Here is a 23478-nt window from a genome sequence, read left to right as displayed (position 1 = left end):
CAATCCATCTGCCGAGGACCGTCCGCCCACTCAGACCCCGAGGAGGACGAGGGGGTTGCCCTTTTTGTTCTGGCAACCCCATCAACACACGCACACACACACACACACACACGCGCACACACACACACACACACACACACACACACACACACACACATTTACACATATTTGTGCATGTATGGATTCAAAGACACACATGAAATGTTGATGTTTAATATCACAAAAAAAACCTTTTTCCTCTCGTTTGAGGTGTAAAAGATATTGTATCGATAAAACCAAAGTGGAAACAGACTTAGTGTATAAATGATGACGTACACGAAGCATGAAGAGCTGAAAACATCAGATCTGAGTGGAGCGATGAGACTGTCACCTCCCTCACATTAATACATGAAACAAACCGAAATGTCACATTTCCATCCTGTTTTATTTTTCCATCGTTTGAGCTTTGACTGGAGCTCTTTTACTGACCTCATCTCGTTGCATCCTCTTCTTCTTCTGCAGAAGACTGGAGAATTAGCTGCTTCTGTTTACCTCCATCAACCAATGAACTAACATTCACACAACAGGAGTGGATGGAGACAAACGTTCATTCACATTTCTTTTGCAGATTTTCCAGAAATGTGTGCTAGAGGATGGAAACATGACGACTAAATTGTACAATTTCAACCAGAAAGAAGTTCAGTGTTTTGCCACAGTAAAAGTAAATTATTATCCTCGTTAACTTAGATACAAACTATACAGATAAACACACCACAATACTTGTTAAGTGAGCTGCAGGAGCTCGCACTCATGGTGGCACGCAGACACAACAGAATACATGTTCCTCAAACTAAGAAGCACAAATACTTAAGATAGTACAACAGAACATGAATTAATTAAGTGTCCTTTGGAATATACTTTCAACCTTAAAAAACGGAGGACAGTGGTGTAAGTACATTTTTTCAAGTACTGCATTTTATACCTCTACTATACATCTCAGAGTATTTTCACTCCACTACATTTGTCTGTCAGCTTTAGTTACTTTTCAGATTACAGTCTCCATCACCTTCCTGTCCAGTGAAAACCACGTATCTCCAGGTGTGTTGATGTGGAATGTGTGCAAACTGAAAGGATGAAGTGCTCCTTTAGGTTCTCCTGAAGCTAAATAAACCGTTTAAAAAGTCTCTTGGATCAGCTGACAGAAAATGCATCGTCACGAATCTGAAAGCAGGGCTGTTTCTCTGAGCTCTTTAGAGACGGTTGTCACAGGACAGCGACGCCACGTGGTCTTAGAATATGATGCATTATTGTCGAATCAACTTTAAAACAGCATATAAATGAAGAGAGCACATCTACAGCAGTAAAATGCACAATCACTACTTTTACTTTTAGTACTTGAAGTACATTTAGCTGATAATACTTTCCTACTTTTACTTGAATGCAGGACTTTTACCTGTAGTGGAGTAGTTTTCAGAGTGTGGTATTAGTCCTTTTACTAAAGTAAAGGATCTCAATCCTTCTTCCACTACTGCTTCTAGTGTTTCTACACATCATCATCATCATCATCATCGTCGTGTCCAGAGCAGCAGCAGCAGCTCCTCGAACACCTCCGGCCTCCACTTCCAGTCAAAGAAACATCTCTCTGTTACAATCTGCTGTCCAGCAAATAATCCACTTCATCACCATAACAATTTAAACTGTGAGGGTGGAAACAAAGTGAGGTGGGAACAATTGTATTGTCCCCCCCCCCCCCCCCCCTACACTCTCTCTCTCTCTCTCTATCTTTTTGTCATTGGCAGCCCACTCAGACCCCGGGTGATGATGACCCTTTCCGGGGGCGAGCCAGAAATCCAGAGCGGGTAGGCCTAACTTTGTGAAGCGAGCGTCAAACGTCGGGCTTCATTCATCTCCAGAAGCGTCTCCGATCCCTCTCCGTCGTCCCCCTCACGTTGTCTTTCTCTTTCTCCACCCATCCCTCCATCTCTCTGGAGAGCGAGGAGGAGGCCCGCTGGACGGAGGACCAGGAGGATTTCTCTTCACCGTGGGTTTTAAAGTGAGTTTGCTCTTTTGTCACATACGCTGGGAGATAGTGGACGGATACCAACTAGTTTTACTTGGGCCTTCTTGACGAGAAGTAGCTTCATGAAATGAATTCATTGTACAAATCACATCGAGTCGCATCAAAACGATGGAAAAGAAGTGAAACATCACTTCTTTTCAGGGTTTGAATTCTGTGCATGGCCGTTCTGTGTCTCCTGCTGCTCAACTTTACCATCTGATGATTTCTTTTTTGTGTTTACATCATTTCGTACGAGAGGATTCATGTGTTTGTGTGTGATGAAGATAAACAGGTTTAAATAACAGCTCAAACACCTGGAAAACAGAAACGTCAAATACAATCAACGTTCACAATTTTCTGTCTTTAGCTTTCGATAAGATAAACATGGAAGTAGCTTTTCAAAAGGGAAATAATGCAATTATTTCGTGGTAGTCAATGGTATTTGTGAAATGCTTTCTTCTCTGGTAGTAAGCTTTATTCAATGATGCTGATTCTGTGGAGCTATAGTGTGTTTTCTGAGGGAAATAGATCGAGGCTTGAGACCAGGAGTCAACAAAAGGCCTAAACTTTGGGTTCCTTTCATCATTTTGTAAGATTAGATGCCACTTTTATTTGCAAATTGTGGACATTTCATTTACTGGGGAGCCAAAACGATTCGTCGATTCATCGATCAGTTGGTCCTCAGGAAATTCTGCCACTGTTTTAGTGGTTGAATCATTTCGGTCAATTTTCCGAACAAACATCCTCCAGTTCCAGCTCCTTAAATGTGAGGATTTTGTTTTTTCTGTGGCAGTAAACGACAGATCTTTGGCTCAGGCTCTGGGTGTGGATTTTATCTCTAATAGACAAAACATTTATTGATTCATCGAGAAAATAATCACGAAAACATACAATGAAAAGAATGAGTCGTTTTATCCCTAATTTGATTGTGGGTTGAACAGCTTGATTTGGAGATGGATTTTGTGTGGATTCGTAAATGTAGTTCACATGAAATGCATTTGAATTGAAATCTTCTGGTTGAATCTTATATCTGACATTATGGTGAGAGCAGCAATGTCAAACATTTGGCTGGTAAAAGCAACTTTGATTTGAAATTTGAAAAACAAAATGGAGTTAATTGCAGTTCTGCAATATTTTTGTGTTTGCAGTCTGATTGTTGTTCCTGCTTTCACGTTCATATTTTGCCAACATTTCCTTTGTTTTCATGCCTTTTTTGATGAATAAGCCCAAAATTCTCTGTATATCAGTTTTCCACTTAGTGCAAAAAAAAATACTATAGTGAAGCTACACTAGTTTTGTTTCATTATTTGCTTCCGCAACCCAACGATGAAGATAGTTAAAGTGTTTCAATTGTATTTTGTTGGACGAGGCCGAACCAGTCAGTTTGAAATGCTCTGGCTCAACACAGCAGGACTTATTTCGTCCGTTGTTTCTTTGGCTTCAACAGCGAAATTGATTTGAAACCTTCAGAAAGCTAATTATCCTTGTTTGATATCAGTCGACGAGCTCTGAGAGTAACTGAGGACATACTCTGTGTTCAAGCCATTCACCGCAGCCCAACGTTCATTGACGTGCATGTCTATTATCCGACGCTCAGCAGTCAATACATTCCCATGAATATGCAATGCTGGTATTGACGGCTTGGTTAGAGGGTTCATCGCCAAAACCTCTACAACCCTGAATCATGTGCAGGTTGAGCAAGTATGTCACCCCAGTATCAGAAGCGAGCGACACCGACGAATTCAAAACAGGAGCGCATCAGAGTGATTTATGATGCTTTGTGTGTTATCCAAACGGACAAACCGGCCCGAGAGTTTCCCCTCTCAAAAGAAACAACACCTACGGGTTGAACACAACGTGATGTTATATGAGATTATCAGGTACATTCAGGCCTCGTGGATCATTTATCAAATATTTACTCGTAGCATCATCTGACTGTTGACTTTAACTCCAACTCGTGCTGCAGGATGAACCAGGAGCAGTTTGTCCTTCAAAAATGATTCAGCCACCATTTCACAAACAAAGCATCTTTATCATGACTCCAACGGCAGCAGAACATTCAGATGACTGTTTGTGTAAAGTGTGAGCATCTTTTGTTGACAAAAAGGTCAGCGTGACGGGGTCATGTTGGAGAGTACAGGGATTTATTGTTCAGAGAAGTATTTAATGTACTTTGTGCATCCAAACCACAGGTAACCTTTCGCTCCTCTATAAAAATACAAAAGTCTATAAAAGGGAAAATAAGGATGAAACTATATTGATCCATTTGGAGGAACTGGGTTGCTGCACGCAGCAAAGAAGAAATGATGAAATTAATATTTGTAAGATCAGGTTTGAAACCTCTAGAACCTTTCGAAATAATAAATGAACAAATGGACAGTTTAAAATAAAGGCAACACAATTTAGTCAAAGACCGAAGGAAAGGATCGGATAACTCTAAGTGGGCTTGATGTTACAAAGGTGCTTTTATTGAGTCTCAAGACGTGCATTACAACGTGGAATACTGCTCAAAGCAGCGAGCATAAGACAAATTCTGAAAACTTCCAGGACTGTGTCAACGTTGAGGGACAAATCATCACATTTCCTCATTAGGAAGGAAGAGAAAAGTAAGCTGCTGTTTTGTTACTGCGCCGGTATCTTTGATGCTACAAAAGTCAGGTGTCAATATGAGGTCTCCAGGGTCACACCTTTCTTTGGAGCAGCAGATGACGGCATGAAACCTTCGACTTGGAGAAAGAAAGACACAGAAAGAGACAGTTCGGTTGGTTTTGTTGTTTTTCGGTTGTAAAGATGGAAAAGGGGGGACGGCAGGCGGCAAGCAGGCCGGCCGGCCCGACCCAAGCGTCGTTTGAGGACGAAGACAAAGATCCATATTAACAAAAACTGCAGATGACAGATGATTAATCGGCGTGGCGGGGTCTGCTGAGCTGCCGGACCCCCGGCTGACACCCCGAGCCACCAAACACAAAACCAAAAACCCCCCAGAGCCTCGGCGGCCCGGAGGAGCGTGGGCGAAGGGTGGAAGCAGGGCACCGTCCCAATGGAGCAGTGTGTGTGTGTGTGTGTGCGTGTGTGTGTGCGGAGAGAGGAAAAAGAAAGATTGTGTGTGTGTGTGTGTGGGTGGGTTTGTGTGTGTTTGTTCATCAGATTTTGACAGAGAAAGTGTGTGTGTGTTGGTGTGTATATTTGTTACAGGACAAATGAAAGCATGTATTTGTGTGTGTGTGTGTGTGTGTGAGAGAGAGAGAGAGAGAGAGTTACATTGAGAGCAGTTGAAACTGTGTATTTGTGTGTGTGTGTGTGTGTGTGTGTGTGTGTGTGTGAGAGAGAGAGAGAGAGTTACATTGAGAGCAGTTGAAACTGTGTATTTGTGTGTGTGTGTGTGTGTGTGTGTGTGTGTGTGTGTGTGTGTGTGTGAGAGAGAGAGAGAGAGAGAGTTACATTGAGAGCAGTTGAAACTGTGTATTTGTGTGTGTGTGCGTGTGCATGTGGGAGTATTTGGGCCTGTGAGAAAGTGTGTGTTATCTAATTGTGTGTATTTGGTTTCTGAGCCTTCATTGCAGTGCGTGTGTGTGTGTGTGTGTGTGTGTGTATGTGTGTGTGCGTGGAGTGGCCAAACCCCCATCTGCCACAGGGTGGGCGGCTCGCCACACAACGACAATACACACCAACATTTTTGTAACTGTGGGCGTTGAAAAGGCTGGAGGAGCTGCGGTCCTCCTGCTCGCTGTGTTCGTCTCTGCAGCTCAGTGATGCAGCAGAAGGCTTCAGCTTCTTCACCTCTTTAATCAGCTATTCAACAAATCAAACAGATTTCAATATGTTCTGTTTACACTGCAAACGTCCAAAAGCATTCCGTTTTTTCCATCCTGACTCGCTTTTCCCGTTCAAAGGAAAGCTCGTGATCAAAAAGGTTTATCCTCTGAGGATTTGTCTGATCTGAAGATGTTGCTGCGAGGTCCAGGGGGTTCATCTTCTGTCTGAGGATTTCATGAGCTCCACAAAGCTCGTGTTTCCAGGTGTGGGAGAGGACTGCATATGTTAATAGTACTATAAAGCCTTTTGTGTGAAGTCCCCGAATGTCCTGAAGTGATGTCACTTGAGTCAGCATCAGCTGGGTCTGAAGTGTGAAAAGTTAAATAATTTGGAGGAATGGAGTAAGGAAGAAGTGCTCACTTCTTGCTTCCAGACCACATTAGCTTGTTGACATGTCATGGGACAGAGAAGTTAATCAACCAGTGCAATTCTTAAATTCTCAATTTAACCTCAAAGATAGATTGTTGATGTTAGAAATCAGCGCAATGTACCTTTAACTCAAATAATGCATGACTCAAAACATAGATGTGAATGAGATACCCGTGATGGCAATCTTTGCACACAAAGAGAAACAATGTTGGTACTTTGTCTTGTCAAAGATTGTTATGTTGAAATGTGTGTTTTTGTATGAAATGCTTGTGTATGAAGTGGATTTGATGTCTGTTGCAGCTGCAGGTTTTCTCTCTACAGTACTAACACAAAGGCCTACTGCACATATGTGCCTAACATCATCATTAAAAGACTAAACATGGGGACACCACCAAGAGGAGCCGGCTTCTTGTTCTTCTCACTAATCACCCCATCTATCTCGGCAAGCCAACAATAGCAAGACTCAGTCAGAGCAGAAATCTGTTCCTGACAAGGGAAGAGAGAAAACAAATGGTCTGTGCTGTCAGTGTGTGGGCTCAGCTGGCACAAAGACAAAACAAAGCAACACAGTTTTACCCGGATACCAGCCATATAAGCAGACCCAGATCCTCTCACCTCACCGGAGGATCCTTTTATGGAGAGAGAGTGACCGGAATTCCGAATGATGGAGATTTCTTTCCTCCTCCTTTACATGCGTCTGAGGGCAGCACGAAGCACGTGATGATTTTTGTGATAGATGTTAAAATAAAAACCCCAAAATTCAGATTCCCCATTCCCCCAAAACAGTTTTCGGGTTTATTAAACTTCAACATGTAATTTTAATTGTGTCCACGTTTTGTCACGAGTTCCCTCTTCTTCTTTCTTTTTTTTCAAACCCAAGTCCATACTTGGTGAATGACGTGCCGGGACACCCAGCGATTCCCTTTATAACCATACTGCAGCATTCAGGAGCTGTTTACAGAGGATGACGGGCTGAACAGACAAAACGTTTGAGAGAAAAATGGACTCAAATATTTCCTGTAATTAGTCTAAACCGCCTGATCTCCAGGATGACTGCGAAAATAGCGAATGAAGTTTTTGTATCTCTCAGCAGTCTTGTAGATAGTATTCCTAGAGATGCGTACTCAGCGGAGGGGTCGATTGCTTTTAAAGAAGAGGCTCTAGGGGACGAAGAGAATGAAAGCGGTAAGAATTTGTGTCATTTGTCCTGAGGTGCGTGGCTGGAGGTCTGGGTGAAAGTACAACATTCTAATTTGAATTGCTCCAAAATGTTTTACAAATGATGGTGAAGTGTTGGGTGTAAGAAGACACGACACGTATCATGAGATGATATGCTGGTGTTGTTGCAGTCTAACCGAGTGTACTTTTCTCTATAGGTACCCTTCTGTTCGAGGGGAAGAGCGCACCTGAGCTGCCTTGCTACGGGGACTTGGCGCAGTACGTGGCAACTTTACGCACGCACCCAGTGGCGTTAACTGGCAAGTTCTCGGTGGACTCCAGAGGCGCAGGAGAACCGTGGACACCGAGGCAGGTCATCAACGTGATCAGCGCTGACATCGCCGCCCCGGTGTCTGCGTCGTGTTCAAGATCGCCAGATCTTGACGCGGGGGACTGTACCATGGCGCACGGCCATCCGGACATCAGTCACATGTACGTGCCCCCCCATCATCATCCTCACCCTCACCCGGCCCCTTCCTACTCCTGCAGCGGGGACATGTACCAGGACCAGTCGGCAGGGGGGTACCTGTCGACCTCCACCTGCTCTGTGTCCTACCACCCGCCTCCGACCTACAACCCTGCGCCTAAATCGACTGTAGACGGCGCCGCACTGCTGTCTATCATGCCCGAGTACGGAGGCTTCTACCAGCAGAGCTGCCAAAGAGATATCCAAGCGGCTTTCCCAGAGAGGAAATCACTCCCGTACCCGCTAGACTCCCTCAGGGTGCCTCCGCCTCTAACTCCTCTCAACACCATCAGGAACTTTACGCTCGGTGCCCCGTCACCTGCGGCCGAAGGTCCGATAGCCGCCGCCTTCCCCAGCCACCAAAGCCTCCCGCTTCGGCCGATCCTGAGACCCAGGAAGTACCCGAACCGGCCGAGCAAGACGCCGGTCCACCAGAGGCCGTACCCGTGCCCGGCGGAGAACTGCGATCGCAGGTTCTCCCGGTCGGACGAGCTGAGCCGACACCTGCGCATCCACACGGGTCACAAACCATTCCAGTGCCGCATCTGCATGAGGAACTTCAGCCGCAGCGACCACCTCACCACCCACATCCGCACGCACACCGGGGAGAAACCATTCTCCTGCGACCAGTGCGGGAGGAAGTTCGCCCGGAGTGACGAAAGGAGGAGGCACATGAAGATTCACCTCCGGCAGAAGGAGAAGAAATCCTCAGCGTCTTAATCCTCACCGCGCACGGCCCGATGCTGGTGAATGGGAACTTTCTCAATCTGAACATGACCAGTGGATCGGCTCCTGCCTCAGTCTGTCAGCCAAAGGAGTCCAAATCTTACCTTGTAGTTTATTTAGTCAAGAGGTGGAAGAAATCTCGTTGGAAGCACATCAGGGAGAATCAGGGACCAGTTTGGCCATGCCGTCGTTATCACTTTAACATCATTCCTCATCAGTCAGTGGTTCAGATTATTAACAGAGAGTCATACACACAAACAAAGGTGGACATTGTGGTGTTAAATTGTAAATGGACTTTGGTTTACACTGTAAACGATAACAGTTGGTGTGCTTCTTTAAAACACAGTGTGACCAGCTGCTACAGCTCATTTTAGTGCTCTGTGGCAAAGCAGTGTGTCGACTGTCTACATGCTTCATATTCTCAGGGATTCAATTACAATCCAGGCTGCAAACAAGACCAAAATGCTGCAGGTCAGCTGACCGATGCAGGAGTTTAACCAGCTGTGGTTTGGTTTCAACTGCAGTTTAATGCACAAAATCTGGTAATCTCAGAACAATTACAATAAACCACTGTGGTATCAGAGGGGGTGTTTGAGCCCTCACTTAAACTGACAGTTTTTCAACAACCTACTCCCAAAATCATCTACAACAAGAATTTCTCTTCTCAGCATTTTGGTTTCGGCGTGAGGCCAAATGTAATTCAGCATTCATCCCATCTCCAATAATTTAATTGCAAGCTGGAAATCCTCACATGTTCTTCTGCACAGTGAAGTAGTGGCGACGTCATCAATGTTCAATATTTATCATATTAAAGTTAAAAGATGTTTTGCAGGGTTCATGAGACAGATACACGCAATACGTTTTGTAATGTGATACTAAATTGGCTATGATGCTTATTTATCTAAATGGACTAATCTATGTCACCATGGATGCAACATGTTAAAAGGTTGATGTTAACACAAAAAACAGATGCCAAACATAAATTACATTCTCCATTTTAGTGTCCCTGGTGCACAATATTTAAAGGTTCTCTATACGACATTCAGAGCATTATTTAAGCAGCAAACAACGATTAGTTGTGTAAATACATGATGGAGCGATGTCTGCCTGAGCAGAGAAGGAAGTCCCTCTGTGTGTGTGTTGTAATCGGAGCTTCTCTGTGATTTCTGTGATTTCTTTACGTAGCCTTTCGTGCATGTGAGCCTGCTGCCCCGCTGGTGAGCTCATGACCATCGCAACGCGTGGCGCTCAAACATGCAGGAGCTCCTCCATGTTGATGCGTTACCCCTCACATCAACATGGTCAGCTCTGTCAGCGCCGTTAGCACCGTTAGCTGCGAGCCGCCGGCTCAGCCGTCGCCATGTTGAGAGCCGTGTGGAGGCAACAGAAATGCTCTGAATTTCAAATTTAGCACCTTGAAATATATATAAATATTATATGCTTGTCGGAGTAAGGAGACGAGGGAGCGCGTTAATTTGAAGTGAAGTCAAGAGAACACCCAAGAGATATTGTGACATCACAAACCAGGGTGGAGGCGAAAGTGGGAACTCAGTGGAATTGTCGCTGGCTAGATGCAGCAAAATGAAGCTTTTTTTAAAACCTGTGTTTTGTACCACGTAAGAAACGATGAAAGTGACATGCATGAACATTAGTTTATGGCACATGTTGGGATTTTATGAGATTGTAGCCTGATAATCTGTCTCTTTGTGGTTCGATTTTGTATTTTCAGGTGTATGCACACTTGATACTTGTAAAAATCCAACCTGCGTTTCTACCTGAAGAATGATGAGAGTGAGAGAGAGAGCGAGAGAGAGCGAGAGCGACTCACTGGACAAATAAAAGTTGTGTTTTATCATTTTTATGCAAACAAGTGGAGCACTAAAGCTTTTGTTCTGCTGGACTGACGCTTCTTGTCGATGCAAATAAACGGTGACTTGTCGAGTTGTCATGGCTGCCTGCGGTTCCTTCTCTTTATTTCGTCAACAAACGTCTATTTCGAGGCTCTTCTGGAGCTTTTGGTCACATCCCCTTCCACGGGCAGACGGTGTTCGCCCACTTGTCAGGGACTGAGATGTTCAAATTCATCTACAATTCCTTTTAATTTCTCATACACATTTGAAACTCTCTCTGCTGCACAACAGCTAAATGGATCATGAGGTTGAGCTTTTCTTGCCAGCAGCAACCTTTGAAACTAAGCTACTTGAACACGCACATTCAAATGCTATTTTAGGTGTATGAAATACTTTGCAACGTATATGGACAGTATGCAGAGAGCTTTACATGCATCTTTGCAAAAGTTAGTAACTTAAGAGACAATTTTAAAGACATTTTTCCATTTAAGACTCTTTAAACTCATAACAAAGACAGAAATACTTTCCCTTCAGTCACACGGAGCTTCATCAACCTGCTAAAGGAGCGCTCGTGCCTTTTATTAACATATGGGTGAACAAGTAGATTTCACTGCGTCATCATGTTTCAGAGCAACGCCACGAGGAGCTTCGTCAAAACATGTCAAATTAAATAAAATGTATCCAAAGTCATCATGTTGCTTTTTCTTCACACTTCATCCTGACGCAAATGAAACTGACGTGTTCGGCAAAAATAAACAGCACATTTTACACGAAAACCTTCATTACAGGCAAAACACATCGATACAGTTGCCGATCATTTAACCCACAATCAGATTCTGGACTCGGTTGAGTTGAGCTAATGAGAAGACGTGTCGCCTCTACAGCCTTTATTCCCACAGTGATACAACATTTAGCACACGAGTCTTATTCACTGCTCTTTAAAAATCAACATTTTGCAGCAACTCCTGACAAGTTTTCTGAAAGTTATCCAAAATGCACAACTTCACATTTGAAACCAGTCCCACTCTTCAGGTCTTTGCAGAGATTTGAGTTTGTCGATAAGGGCTTTACTGTCTTGCAACCACTTGTTTCAGGAAAAGCATCATTTTTCAGTCGTGCAAACTTGAATGAAACCTCTTCATTGAACCACGTCGTCACTTTAAGCTTCACTTCTTCTCATTCTATAAACATGATCATAAACTCAAACCCTCGCATTCCTGATTCATTCCAATGTAAATTGTGACATTGTGGCCGAATAGTGAAAACCTCTCTTTTTTCAGATGTGGTAACACACAGTCACACTTTGTGCTGAGAAGATTTTAGTCCACTTTAGTCTCCTGAAGATCAGTCAGCTATGCAAATCACAAACAGTCCTGGATCAAACTAAAAGAAGGCGCTCTACAGTTTTAAAACAACGCAAAAATAAACCGGCAGATATATTTGAGTCTTCGAAAAGAGACCTGAAGATTGAGTTGCTAATGCGACTGCAGAACAAACGCCACAAAGGAAGACGATTAGAAACACACATTAGACACATAAAGTCCCTCTTTGGTCTCGGGCAACTTCCACAGAGGCAACTCAGCTCAGCTCAGCTCAGGGTGGGACACACGTATTATTAATGCTGCATTCAAGATGCAGTCAGAAGTCTGGAAGTCCAAACAAGTAGATTATAACTCAGATTATGTTTCAGCGCTGCAGCGTGGGGAAAATAATGCATACATGCCTCATGCAACAGACGGCAACTGTTAGTACTGCACATTATTAATAAACACTATTGTCTTTCTGACAGAAGCAAGTACTTCATGCAATACTGAAAGTTGAAATGTTGTGGATTTAAAAGGTTATAAAAAAGCGATGTGATGCGCAAAGTGATCAGAAGTCGAATCCAAATTTCCATTTTAGAGTCGAAACTTGAAGCACAAACTTCGACCAAACATGCAAGCAGCAGACTTCCTGACTCCTCTTGAACGCAGCATTAGAGCCCCTGCACATCATCAATTTGTCAATTCTTGGCATTTCTCCTGGAAACGAGGCCTCCAATGTTGGTGCTTTTGGGGTTTATTAACCTTTCATATGTTCACACAATGATACCACCTTTAATTAAACTAAATCCAGCAGATAAAGCCAGCGAGTGAGTGTGATGGAACTTTTTAGGAGATAAAAGAGGTGAAAACATGTGACCTCAACACCTCACAAGTCCTCTCATTCCCTTGTTACAGATGTCAATCATCAACACCTGCAGACTCAAACATCTCCATTTGATCGGAGATATTTTAGAGACTACAGTGCGTTCCCTTTAGGGGGGGGGGGGAGAATTATCTGAAAACTATAATATGAGTAAACTGACTCAACTCCTGCAGCTACTTCTCTGCTCATAATATCCTTAAAACAGACAGAGAGGGATCACAGTACAAACAGGATGCTCCAATTCTTTGTCGAGGTGAAATGGAAACTTGAGTCATTATATTTCACCTTTGGAAAACAACAGTTGCAGGTGTTCGCCATTGCAGGGCAGCACTGTTTACAATACCTTACAATAAGGGGAGCTAGTGTTGTGCTGTGGTTTCTCGACAGGAAAAAGCTCACAATAGTCTTCACGTGCATTCATGATTTAGAGTGACCCTTTACTGAGCGCTGTTTGTCCAACCAAGTCCAAAAGCCCCCGGCCTCGTGCCACTACAGGGTGCATAAACCAGGCCTGCCCGAGAAAAAGGAGACATTTTGCGGCTGCAGGTCAGTCCGATGGATCAGAGGCAGACCTCCGGGCCCGGGTACGGCTCCCCTCCGCACCAGAAGTCCGGGGGCTGCGAGATCTCCATGAGCCAGACCTCATTGTCCTTCTGCTCTGTGTGTTTAACCTCCGCTTCTGTCAGGACCTTGTAGTAGTGACAGTCTCTGCCGTCGTCCGGATCGTACGGCGGGGCCAGTATGTCCATGAACGCCGTCGGGCCGTCCACGGCGTCGATCTGGTGGAGGTTGTCCCGGTCGGGTGAGAGGACACACGGGCCGCTCTCCTCCGTGTACTCGTCGATTGTGCGAAGCACGGAGCGCCGCAGAGCGCCCATCTCCGCTGCCTGCGCGCTGCCGCCGGCCGGTCGCTCCAGACGGTCGAAGCAGCTGATCCTGACCTTGCCGTACATGACTTTGAGCATGCCGTGCATGCCCGGGTGGTCGTGCAGCGGGATGGAGGCGCCGCTTTTCAGCAGAAACACCCCCATGCTGAACTGGTCCGTCTCGCAGATATGCATGTAGGTGACCGGAGGGGACACGCCGCTGGGCGAGCTACTGCTGCCGTCGCCTCCTCCTCCTCCTCCTCCTCCTCTCCGCGGGGCCAGCTTCAGGTCCGTCGCTCGCACTTCCGTCATCAGACTTTTCAGTTTGCTCTGGTTCTCCAGGAAAGACTTAGCGGCCTCCTCGCCGACCCGGGGCGGGCTCCTGAAGGTGACGAGAGCCTGCCGAGCTATTCTCTGAACCATGGAGGTCATGTTGCTGTCACCTGGCATCATACCGGAGCGAGGAACTGTCGCAGTCCGATCTCCACTTTAGCTGTAGCTCTTTAGCTAGCGACAAAGATCGTCTATTGATAAGATGACTCACCCCGCAGACATCCTTTATTCGTATGAAAAATGACAATATCTACCAGTGATCACACAAGTTGAGATATAAATCTGGTCTTTTATTGTCAAATTAACTAAATTATATTGAGCAACTGAATATAATGTTAAATTAAGCTTCCGGTAGTATGAGTTTCTGTACTTGTTAAAAATAAATAAATACACGTAATGCTGTTTGTTTGTTTCACAAAAACAATCTTATTTAAATGTAATACATGGACAAATTAATATAACTGTCACTATATACATTAGGAACACACCACATGGGTAAAATATTCGTAATTAAATTCGTAAAAGCTACAATCTATCAGAGACTTCACGCTTTTATGACGTTATGCGAGTCCTAAATTATGAGAGAGTGAGACGTTAACTCTTTGTCCTACTCTTTGGTTCATTACCTGCTGTCTGCTTTCGTCTCTTTCATGTAGCGATCTCTTCGTGTTTCTTTCATTTGTGGACATGTGAGAAAAAACACAAGAAAATATATGGTGGTATGAATCTGTGGGCGTGATTTTCATACAGGGACTTGACTCAAAAGCGGTCAGTCATATCGACTTCAAGGCCATTTTTGACCAACTGTCACACACGTCCGCATCAGCCACATTTCCGTGGAAGGCAAAGGCTCGACCACCTCTGATTGGCTTACCCTGTTCAAGCCAACGACTACTAACCAATCATAGGCAGAGTAGGGTGGGTCATATATACTGACGGTAAAACATAAGTGTCCGGATGCTGGTTAAACCAGTTTGATTGCTGCTTGACTCAAATCTGAACCAATGATTCTTTAAATATATATTTAAATAATTCAAATGAATGGCCGTCTCATTGTGGGACTTTATCAGTTGGCCATCAATACTGTTGTCAATAATGTTTCAAATGTTGAAAATATAGTTGTTATTTTTGTCACATTGCTTCATATAACCAAGGATGGTCTCCCATCACTTTTGATGGATAAACCAATAAACAGTTGAAATATTAAGCTAGCCTATGAATTTAGCTGAAATGAATGGATGGACAGTTTAAAATTTCAGTGGTTAGCTTAAAGTAGGTTAAACTGCTGAAATAATTAGCGAAGCTGAATGGATAAACAGTTGAGTAGTAAGCTACATGTAGGCTAATGGTTAAACAGCTGAAATAGTTAGCGAAAGTAGGTTCAACTGTTAAAATAGTTAGCTAAAATGAATAGATAAACAGATTAAATATTAGCTAAAGTGATGGATAAACAGTTGCAATAGTAGCTTGAAGTAATGGATGGGGGTGTATGCCACTAGGCCGACAGAGGCAAACATTGTACTTTTTCCTGCACTAAATGTTTCTGACAGCTTAAGGATATTTACTTTGCGTATTCCGATTAATAATTTCTTGATTTAGTATAATCAAGAAATAACATATTGACATAATTATATCACTAAGCTGTAAATATCTGTCAAGTTGCCGAAGGAGATAACTCAATAGTGATTGTGCTTACGGTCCACTGATGAATGTATTGCCATATTTCTATATTTGCAGTATTACAAACTGGTTGTCTGTGGCAAGAGATTACAGTTTTTCTCCATCATATAAACACAAAAAATAAACGTCTAGTTGTTGAAGCTCAACAATTAGACTCCAGACTGCTGAACTCTCAGCACAACTCCATTGTTTTCACTCAAATTGAAATTCTAAATCAACCAGGACTGAAATCAGAAGGATTGCCCTCTTTATATTGATGAACACTTCAATGCATCAACAATTGTAATCCAGCAATATAATATGTAGTACTATGCAATGGAGCATATATTAAAGAGGGCACAAACGCCTCAAATAATCCCACCCAGATGTGGATGTCATCTTTATCCATCACATTTTGGAGTGAAACTCTCCAGCTGTTTGGGGTCAAAGGTGGCTGCTTTTCCATCACACTGATTCAACTGAATGATCAGTCAAATAAAACACGAAGATTTTTGTTTTCCTTGAAAGTAAGAACTTCACTTCAGTCCCCACAAGATGAACAATGACTCATGTATGTGAGCGTGACTCACTTGTTGTGGCATCCGTGTTTGGCATTTCATTCTAAAGACGTAGGCAGTTCATTTGGACATCTTTCTACTGGGAAACACCCACCCACACATGCTCATAAAAAGAGAGATGGCCGCCTACTTCATGGAAAATCAACCTGAAAAAGAGATTTTGTCTGCCTGTTTTGATTTATTTGTGTTTATTACTGTGATCAAAGCAGGGAGAAACAGGAAGCAGTGGGAGGAAGAGAACTGATGTGCCGTGGACCCTATTAGACCTGGTGTTTTCTCTGAAGATCAAAGTGATCTGATTGTGCGTTTGTCCGCAGCATATTGGAGGATTCTGCAACAAAAAAAGTCCAGTGATGATGTTCCTAAAATTGGCGACAACATTATGGTTGGAAACGGAAACACTTGGTGATGGTGAGGGTATTATATGTCGGGGTAGCAATCTGTTTTATTGTTACCTCAAGTTATTCATTCAAAATTCAACAAATTTAATTCATTCAGGAGATTGACTTATTTGAGGGCAAACAACACCAACTTACGGAAACCCTAAGAAAGAGTTTAGTGAAACAGATGGAAAAAAACATGGTTTAAATTGATTGACTGTTCATTCCTAAAACGTGTCTAGCTCCCATATCACTGGATTCTATACCTCCCACAATGCAACGCCACAACGACGTAATTAGGGTATTTTTGAACGACTTAACAAAAACTCCTTTAGAGCCTCAGAAAACATCCCACAACTGTTTATATAGGCTCAGTAGTACTCAACATGACTCGACAGGATTTGTTTATGTGTAAAACCTGCATTGATGAGACGTATTCAGATACTTTGCCCAGAGAAGAGCTCTCCTCTTCCCGCCGGAGTTCTGACTGCAGGGTACAGTGAACCGGATCTGAGCTGGAGTCTGAGCTGAAGGAGTTTCTGGTGAACCTACATGATTGCATTTGATTTTGCGTGGTATCTGACCCGGCGACAAGCGTCAACAATAACAACACAGAAATAGCCAATTTTCCCACTAATGGTGTTGTTTACTTAAGGTCATAAAGAGGCATCAGTATTAAATTCAGACTGTTTCATAGCCGGTTAAAAGCTCCTCACAGTAACTTTAAGTTAAGTTGTATCAGCAAAATTAATTAATTAATTAATTAATTAGTCACTGAGAGCCTTAAACAGTTATTTAAATTAAAATATCTGAGAAGTTTAGTGGGTGAATGTTCTTTAATATTTCATTGACATCTGAAACATTTTACTTTTATGTAAGAGGTCACAAACCCGCTGAGAACAGCAAATCTTTAACAATGTGTTTAATTTCATAAGCACATTAAAAGTTTTTCATTTTAAACGCGACAGTAAGTAAGTAACTCCAGCTGTCAGATTAAAAAGTGAAGAGAGTAAAAAGTACAACGTTTGCCTGTGAAATGTAATGAAATAGAAGTACAAAGTAAAGGGAAATAAATACAAGTAAAGTTGAAGTACCTGAAAACTTTTGAGTAAATGTGTCTTCCACCCTGGAAAATGAAATCAGTGAAGTGGCCCTTTACGTAATCTTAGAATATTAATCACTACATTTGAGGATTATTTACAGCTATAACGTGTTGTAGTGTGACCCTTTTAACACCCACAATAATACAATTATAACTTAAATGAGTTTGTAGCGATCATGAGGACACAGGCAGCCATTGCGATGTCACCCGCTCCCACACGGCTCACCTCCTCACTTCTCCTTCAGAGCCACAATTTTCAGCCTGATCGGTTTGACACCCACCCACTCACAATGTGACACAGGGGCCTTGTGAGTGTGTGAGTGTTTGTGTTTGTGCAATCTGTGCATGATGTTGCATTTCTTCTGAAGCAACATTTTGTTTTTATTGGTGGGAAGTGAAGGCCGGCTGAAAATAGACGCCGTGATTCAGACCTCCGACGTTTTTAGACCTGATGTTGAGCCAAACTGTGGAAGCCCTGTGTATACGTCCTCCAAATGAAATAAACAGGATGAATTATTGCACTGCAACAGGCTGTCGGGCCAAACACACACACACACACACACACAACCGTGTATATTTATAACACAACAGTAAACAGCAGAAGCTCTGTATGTTGTTGTGTGTCGACCAACAGACTCTTTTGAGGTTTGCTGCCATGTAAGTTGTCCTCATGTCACATTGATGTCAAGTCTGTCGTAAAACAGAAGTCAGGTTCCCATAACAACATTAAAAACAGGGTTTCAGGCTTGCTGTCAGTGATGGCGGACAAAATCCACAGTCCTCATTCTGGGGAAAAAATGCATCCAGTAGTTTATCTGAGGTTAATAGGAGGCTTCAACAGTCGAGTGGGTAACTTCTAAAGTTACATTGTTTTGTTTTGATCTTTTAACTGCAATAGACAATGAAGTTTCGAACTAACTTATAGCCGATTGTTTTTTCCTGATGCAGGGCAGCTTGTCCCATCCCGTGACTAAGACTAATTTGCGTGTGAAAGGGATCCTGGGATATTAAAATAGACTGATCGCATGAAAACATATCTCCCCAGCTCTTCCAGTCAAAAAATAACTTCCTACATCTAACGAATCATCAACAATTCGTCACGAAACCGACTAATGCAGTGCACAATGTTTGGCTGCTTTGAAATAAATCAATTTGCTCAAAAGAAAAGAAGTTTCACAGCCTCGAAAGGACACAGAGGAAATTCCAGCTGCTTGTAATTTCATATGTGGCATCAAAGACACTTCAGATGATCCATCACAGCCTCGGAGAGAAGCTGGATTCTCCTGATAACCGGAGCACTGTGCCGATCAGAGGTCTGTGTTTGGAGAAGCTAAACGAGGCTGCTCTGAGGTTTGCGTGCCGTTGTCCCTCAGACACTGAAAACGTGAGTAGATCCAAATGTGTTTTGTGACAGAGGCTTTGGTCCACAGGGTATAGACAGGAAACTGGATCTGGAGGCCAAAGAGTCCCACAGGGGAGCTTCACACGCAGCTACTGACATCAAGTGTAACCCCGGGGAGGTACTCTGGAAGTGGACAATGAAGTGGAGTTCAGAATCAGATTGACAATTGTTAGGCCACTAATTCGACCAGCATGTGTGGCTTTACTGTACAAACATGGGTAGAAATCCTGCAACACATACTGTGAAAAGCACACTAGAAGTCTAGAAAATGCAATAAGAAGCTCCTACGAACTGCTTCCTTCATTGTTTTTTGATTAAAATGAGCTTTATAATCTCCTTCCACATACAACAACAACAACTCCGCTTCGTGTCTGATTTCCGTGTCAGCTGTGTGTCTCTGCTTGTTATCTGCGGCCCACATGGCCCGGGATGATGGCCGGCCTGCAGGGTGACTATCTGTAGATGCCCACGCTGATAGGGCTGCGTGACTCTCTCCATGAAAGATCAACAGCAGCCTGCAGTATTTATTGACTCGCTGTTATGCAGGAAGGAACCGTAACATAACAAGACATTTTAAATTGTGCCGTGGCCTCAAGTTGACCTCGCCGCTATGTTTCCCAACACACAGCGGTCTTGCTGAACTAGGCCAAAAAAAAAGAAAAGGAAAAAATACATAAATAAAAATGCATTTGAGAAATTGAGAAAATGAACCATTTGGTGGACAAGTTGACCTGCTTGATTTGAAAGGCTTGCTGGCATGAAAGCAAAATGCATCATACTTGAGGAAAATACATTTTAATGTATAACTGCAAAGAATAGTTGAATGTAGTTGAAATGAAATATCTCTCAACAACAAAAGGAAACGTTGGTGCAGATAACCATGATGCTGAGAGGATGAATCCTAACTGTAATGTGACTTCTCCTCTCAGCAACACCAACAGGTAACAGTGTTCACTCTTCCTGTGAGATTTCTCATCATCCATCCTCATTGACACAGAGTTTTGTACAGACATTTATGGTTTCCTGATCTTGAATACGAACGACTTTCGTGAGTGTTCCTCTGACGCCACCATTAGTTTCCTCTGTAAGACAGCTGGAATCTCGCGATGTCACAAGATCATGCGAAAAAATCCATCTCCTCAGGCTTTAAGGGATGCGTTTGTGTCCGGTGAACCACAGCACGGAGCAGTCAGCATCCTGAGAGGAGCTACTGGCAGCTACTGGAGCGTCAAGTTGACCATTAGTTTCACATCTGTGAAATATTTTAACAACTATTGGATGGATTGTGATGAACTCTGGCTCTAATTCTAACATGAAGTGAAAAACGCCACATTTTTACACTCTTATTGATCTTATTATAATGCATTCTTCTTAAGCGTGTTACCATTTCTGTCCATTAGTATTTCACAATCATGTGAATCAAACATACGTGCGTGTGTGACATATTATTAGCTGATGGTAAATATAGCCAGTGGAGACATTGTTGTCTTCGTCATCATCATGTGGGTTTCTGTGTCTGTGTGTACGCTCTCACGCTGTTACACGCCACATGACTACCTTTGACTCACAGAAACAACATTCTTGTGTCCCTAGAAACACAACTTCTAAAGTTTCTCTGCTTTGCATTCGCTAAATGAACGACTACACTTCCCATGAGACACATTGCTCTTTTCTAAACGGGGATAACGGAACACATTTTGAGACTTCTAGGTGGTCGTGTTGTACTCGGTTGTTCACGTGAAAGGTTGCAGAAAAAAGAGCTGAGAGCAGTTCAAACCCTGGCTCCTTTCTCATCTCAACGCCGAACAATAATGGCGTTTAGTGGTTGTGAATATCTGGACCAAAGCGGAGCACCAGCTGACCAGCAACAGCCCAACATCGCCCTCCTCAGAGCCAGTGATCAACGTGATATCAAGTATCGACAACAGAAGAAATACAGAAAATGATCAGTTACTTAAAGTGTAATGTGTAGCGTGAGAATGTATGAGTTCATAAAGGGCATTCTGAGGACAAGTGCAACCCTGATGCAACCCACTCAGTGAGGAGAGCAACAAGGCACTGCCTTCCTCTAGCAGGAGTGACACCAAGTGGCCACTTGTGAGTACTGCAACACAGTGTCTGCACATCAGAGTAAATAGTATTTCAGTATTTTAAGATTCAATGTATAAACAACAAAGAGTAACTGTTCAAAAGTGTGTAATGAGTATAATTCAGGTATTAAGTGTATTATCTACATTCAATGATTCAAACTTTCATTGAGTCAATATCCCCAGTGTTGCATGACAGGAGGAAATACTGTTGGATATTGAGTTTGTTTTCCAGTCCACAAAAGCTGAGTGACCCTCGATCATTGTTGAATCACAGCGATGCAAAACACCAAATATTCTGGCTTGTTACAGGCCGCATTAATGTGCACGCAACACTCGAACTAGACGTGCTCTTATTTAAATCTGCACACATTTACAACAGCTTGTTTGTGTAAATAAGATGTCAAAATTAAAGTGCCTCTATAATTCTAATCCAGTTTTATGCAACAATTTACAGACTACGAAGTCAGATACAACAAAACACAAAGATTAAAGGATAAACTAAACTAAATCGTTTTGTCTTCAGTCATTAGGATCCGTAGTACCAGACATTACAATCCCTAGAGCTCCAAAATAAATCATATCAATAAAGATTAGTTTTATCTTCAGTGATAACTTTGCATTAAAATCCACAACACTTGAATCAAAACACAAGACGGTAAAACTCTTGGTGTCATTGTTCTTTAATCTTCGATGGTTACCACACAGACTGACGAATTTCAACATAAAAAGTATTCCAGTTCTTCACAGTATTGCATTTTTGCACAGTGTTATACAGACGACAGAGTTTTCCAGTGAAGGCACAAAACTAGAGATCACTTCTGCAAAGGAAACCCCTACGGACAAACATGATGAACGAACGGATATCAAACCTGGAGCGGAAACAGTTTTTACACAACATAACACTAACTTTAATCTCTACCGACAAGAAAGGTAGTGGTGTCATAATCAAACCAACATCGACTGCAGTTATCATACTTCTTCGGTTGATGTTTTCAACCACCTCTCTCTCTCTCTCTCTCTCGCTGAAACATTTCAACACACAGAAGCAGTAACATGTATCTTCCAGACTTTTCCGGACCTGTGCATGAACCCTGCTGATTGTCCGGTTTAACACCCTTCACATGAAATCCAACAGCTCCAAGCCAAGTGCTCATGGTTGGTTTAGTGCAACTGTCCGTCAAATACTGTACCATTAAAATAGACCTCGCTCTGCTACAAAAGTACACATAGTAGTACATGATAACAGTATAAGTACTTGCTACATATGAAGCATGCTTTCACAGTAACACAATAGCTACATACGTAGTAGTAGTAGTAGTAGTTGTTGTCGTAGTAGTAGACTGCCTCATGCATCTTCCACCACCTCTTTATTGTCACAATAGGAATCAGTACAAACATGAAGCACTGCACACACTCCTCCACACACACATCTTTCTAGAGTTACGCTGCTGTTTGCATAAAAACTCCAAAACTCCAGTTTCAGTGACTGTTCGAGGTTTAACCAGACTAAAAAGTGCAGACTAAGATCAGGTCATGTTAACAGAAACGCCAAATCAGAGGAGAGTACATGCGCTCACGCAGGTAACTCTGCGTTTCTTATCGGCCTTTTTACGTGACTGAAGTCTGCAGACGGGGAACAGTCACAGCAGATCGGACGGATGAAAGGTGTCACTACGCAGAGCGATGCGTCCTCTCTGTGTGCAAACAACCCAAAGACACACGGTACTAAGAGCAGGTTTTCAACTGACCGCAGCAGCAACACTTGAGCTTAGCTCATCAGTGCCCACAATCACAAAGTGCTAACAGACCCAGAAGTCTGATCACACAGTGGATCTCTGGAATAATCGGTCGGCATCTTGTCGAAATGAAACGAGATCAGGTTTGTATGTGGCAAGAAGCAGTGAGCGTAAACCTGACAAAACCCAAGTTTACCCTCAGCGTTCATGATGACTAAGGGGTTTCTAAGACCGTTAAACAGTAATATTGAAGATACGGTATCACGTATTACTGAAACTGTTATACATCAATCTAACTTGGTTTTGATAAACTGGTGGGAAAGAATACAGTACATAATTTGGCTTAAAAAATTGGCAACTTCCAATAAATTTGAAATAAATCACGAGATTTAAGCCATTATGCAAATTAGAAATCTAAATACGATAAACCAACTTAAAACGATACAATTTCAATAAAAATGATTTCTCAGCAGAGGAACCCTACATCATGAGGAAAAAACCCAAAACGTGATTTATGTTTGTGATTATGTTCTACCAAGTTAAAGTACTGTAGGACTACTACTTCCACTTGACGACACATTATAGCTTTGTATACAAAATATCTATTAACACCGTCAACAAAACCGAAACCAACGACAGCAAAGACACATTTTACACCGAAT

The 23478-nt window shown here is 42.8% G+C and overlaps 2 protein-coding genes across 2 annotated transcripts; one reads left to right on the top strand and one right to left on the bottom strand.

Annotated features, from left to right (window-relative positions):
• Positions 1-7272: 7272 nt before the first annotated feature.
• On the top strand, positions 7273-8627 carry LOC306786050 (early growth response protein 2b-like; the record flags this gene model as incomplete). The annotated part of the gene is made up of 2 exons (XM_079280678.1): positions 7273-7408; positions 7600-8627. 2 exons carry the CDS (start codon positions 7273-7275, stop codon positions 8625-8627), a joined length of 1164 nt encoding a protein of 387 aa, XP_079136804.1.
• Positions 8628-11016: 2389 nt separating this feature from the next.
• Positions 11017-14195, bottom strand: adob (2-aminoethanethiol (cysteamine) dioxygenase b). Its single transcript, XM_079279742.1, has one exon. The coding sequence runs from the start codon at positions 13987-13989 to the stop codon at positions 13231-13233; it is 759 nt and encodes a 252-aa protein (XP_079135868.1). The 5' UTR covers positions 13990-14195; the 3' UTR covers positions 11017-13230.
• Between the last annotated feature and the right edge of the window lie 9283 nt (positions 14196-23478).

Source organism: Melanostigma gelatinosum (genome assembly GCF_949748355.1).
Source record: "Melanostigma gelatinosum genome assembly, chromosome: 12".
NCBI lineage: Eukaryota > Metazoa > Chordata > Actinopteri > Perciformes > Zoarcidae > Melanostigma > Melanostigma gelatinosum.
Note: the sequence above shows the minus strand (reverse complement) of the source record. Positions and strands in the feature narration are given on the sequence as shown.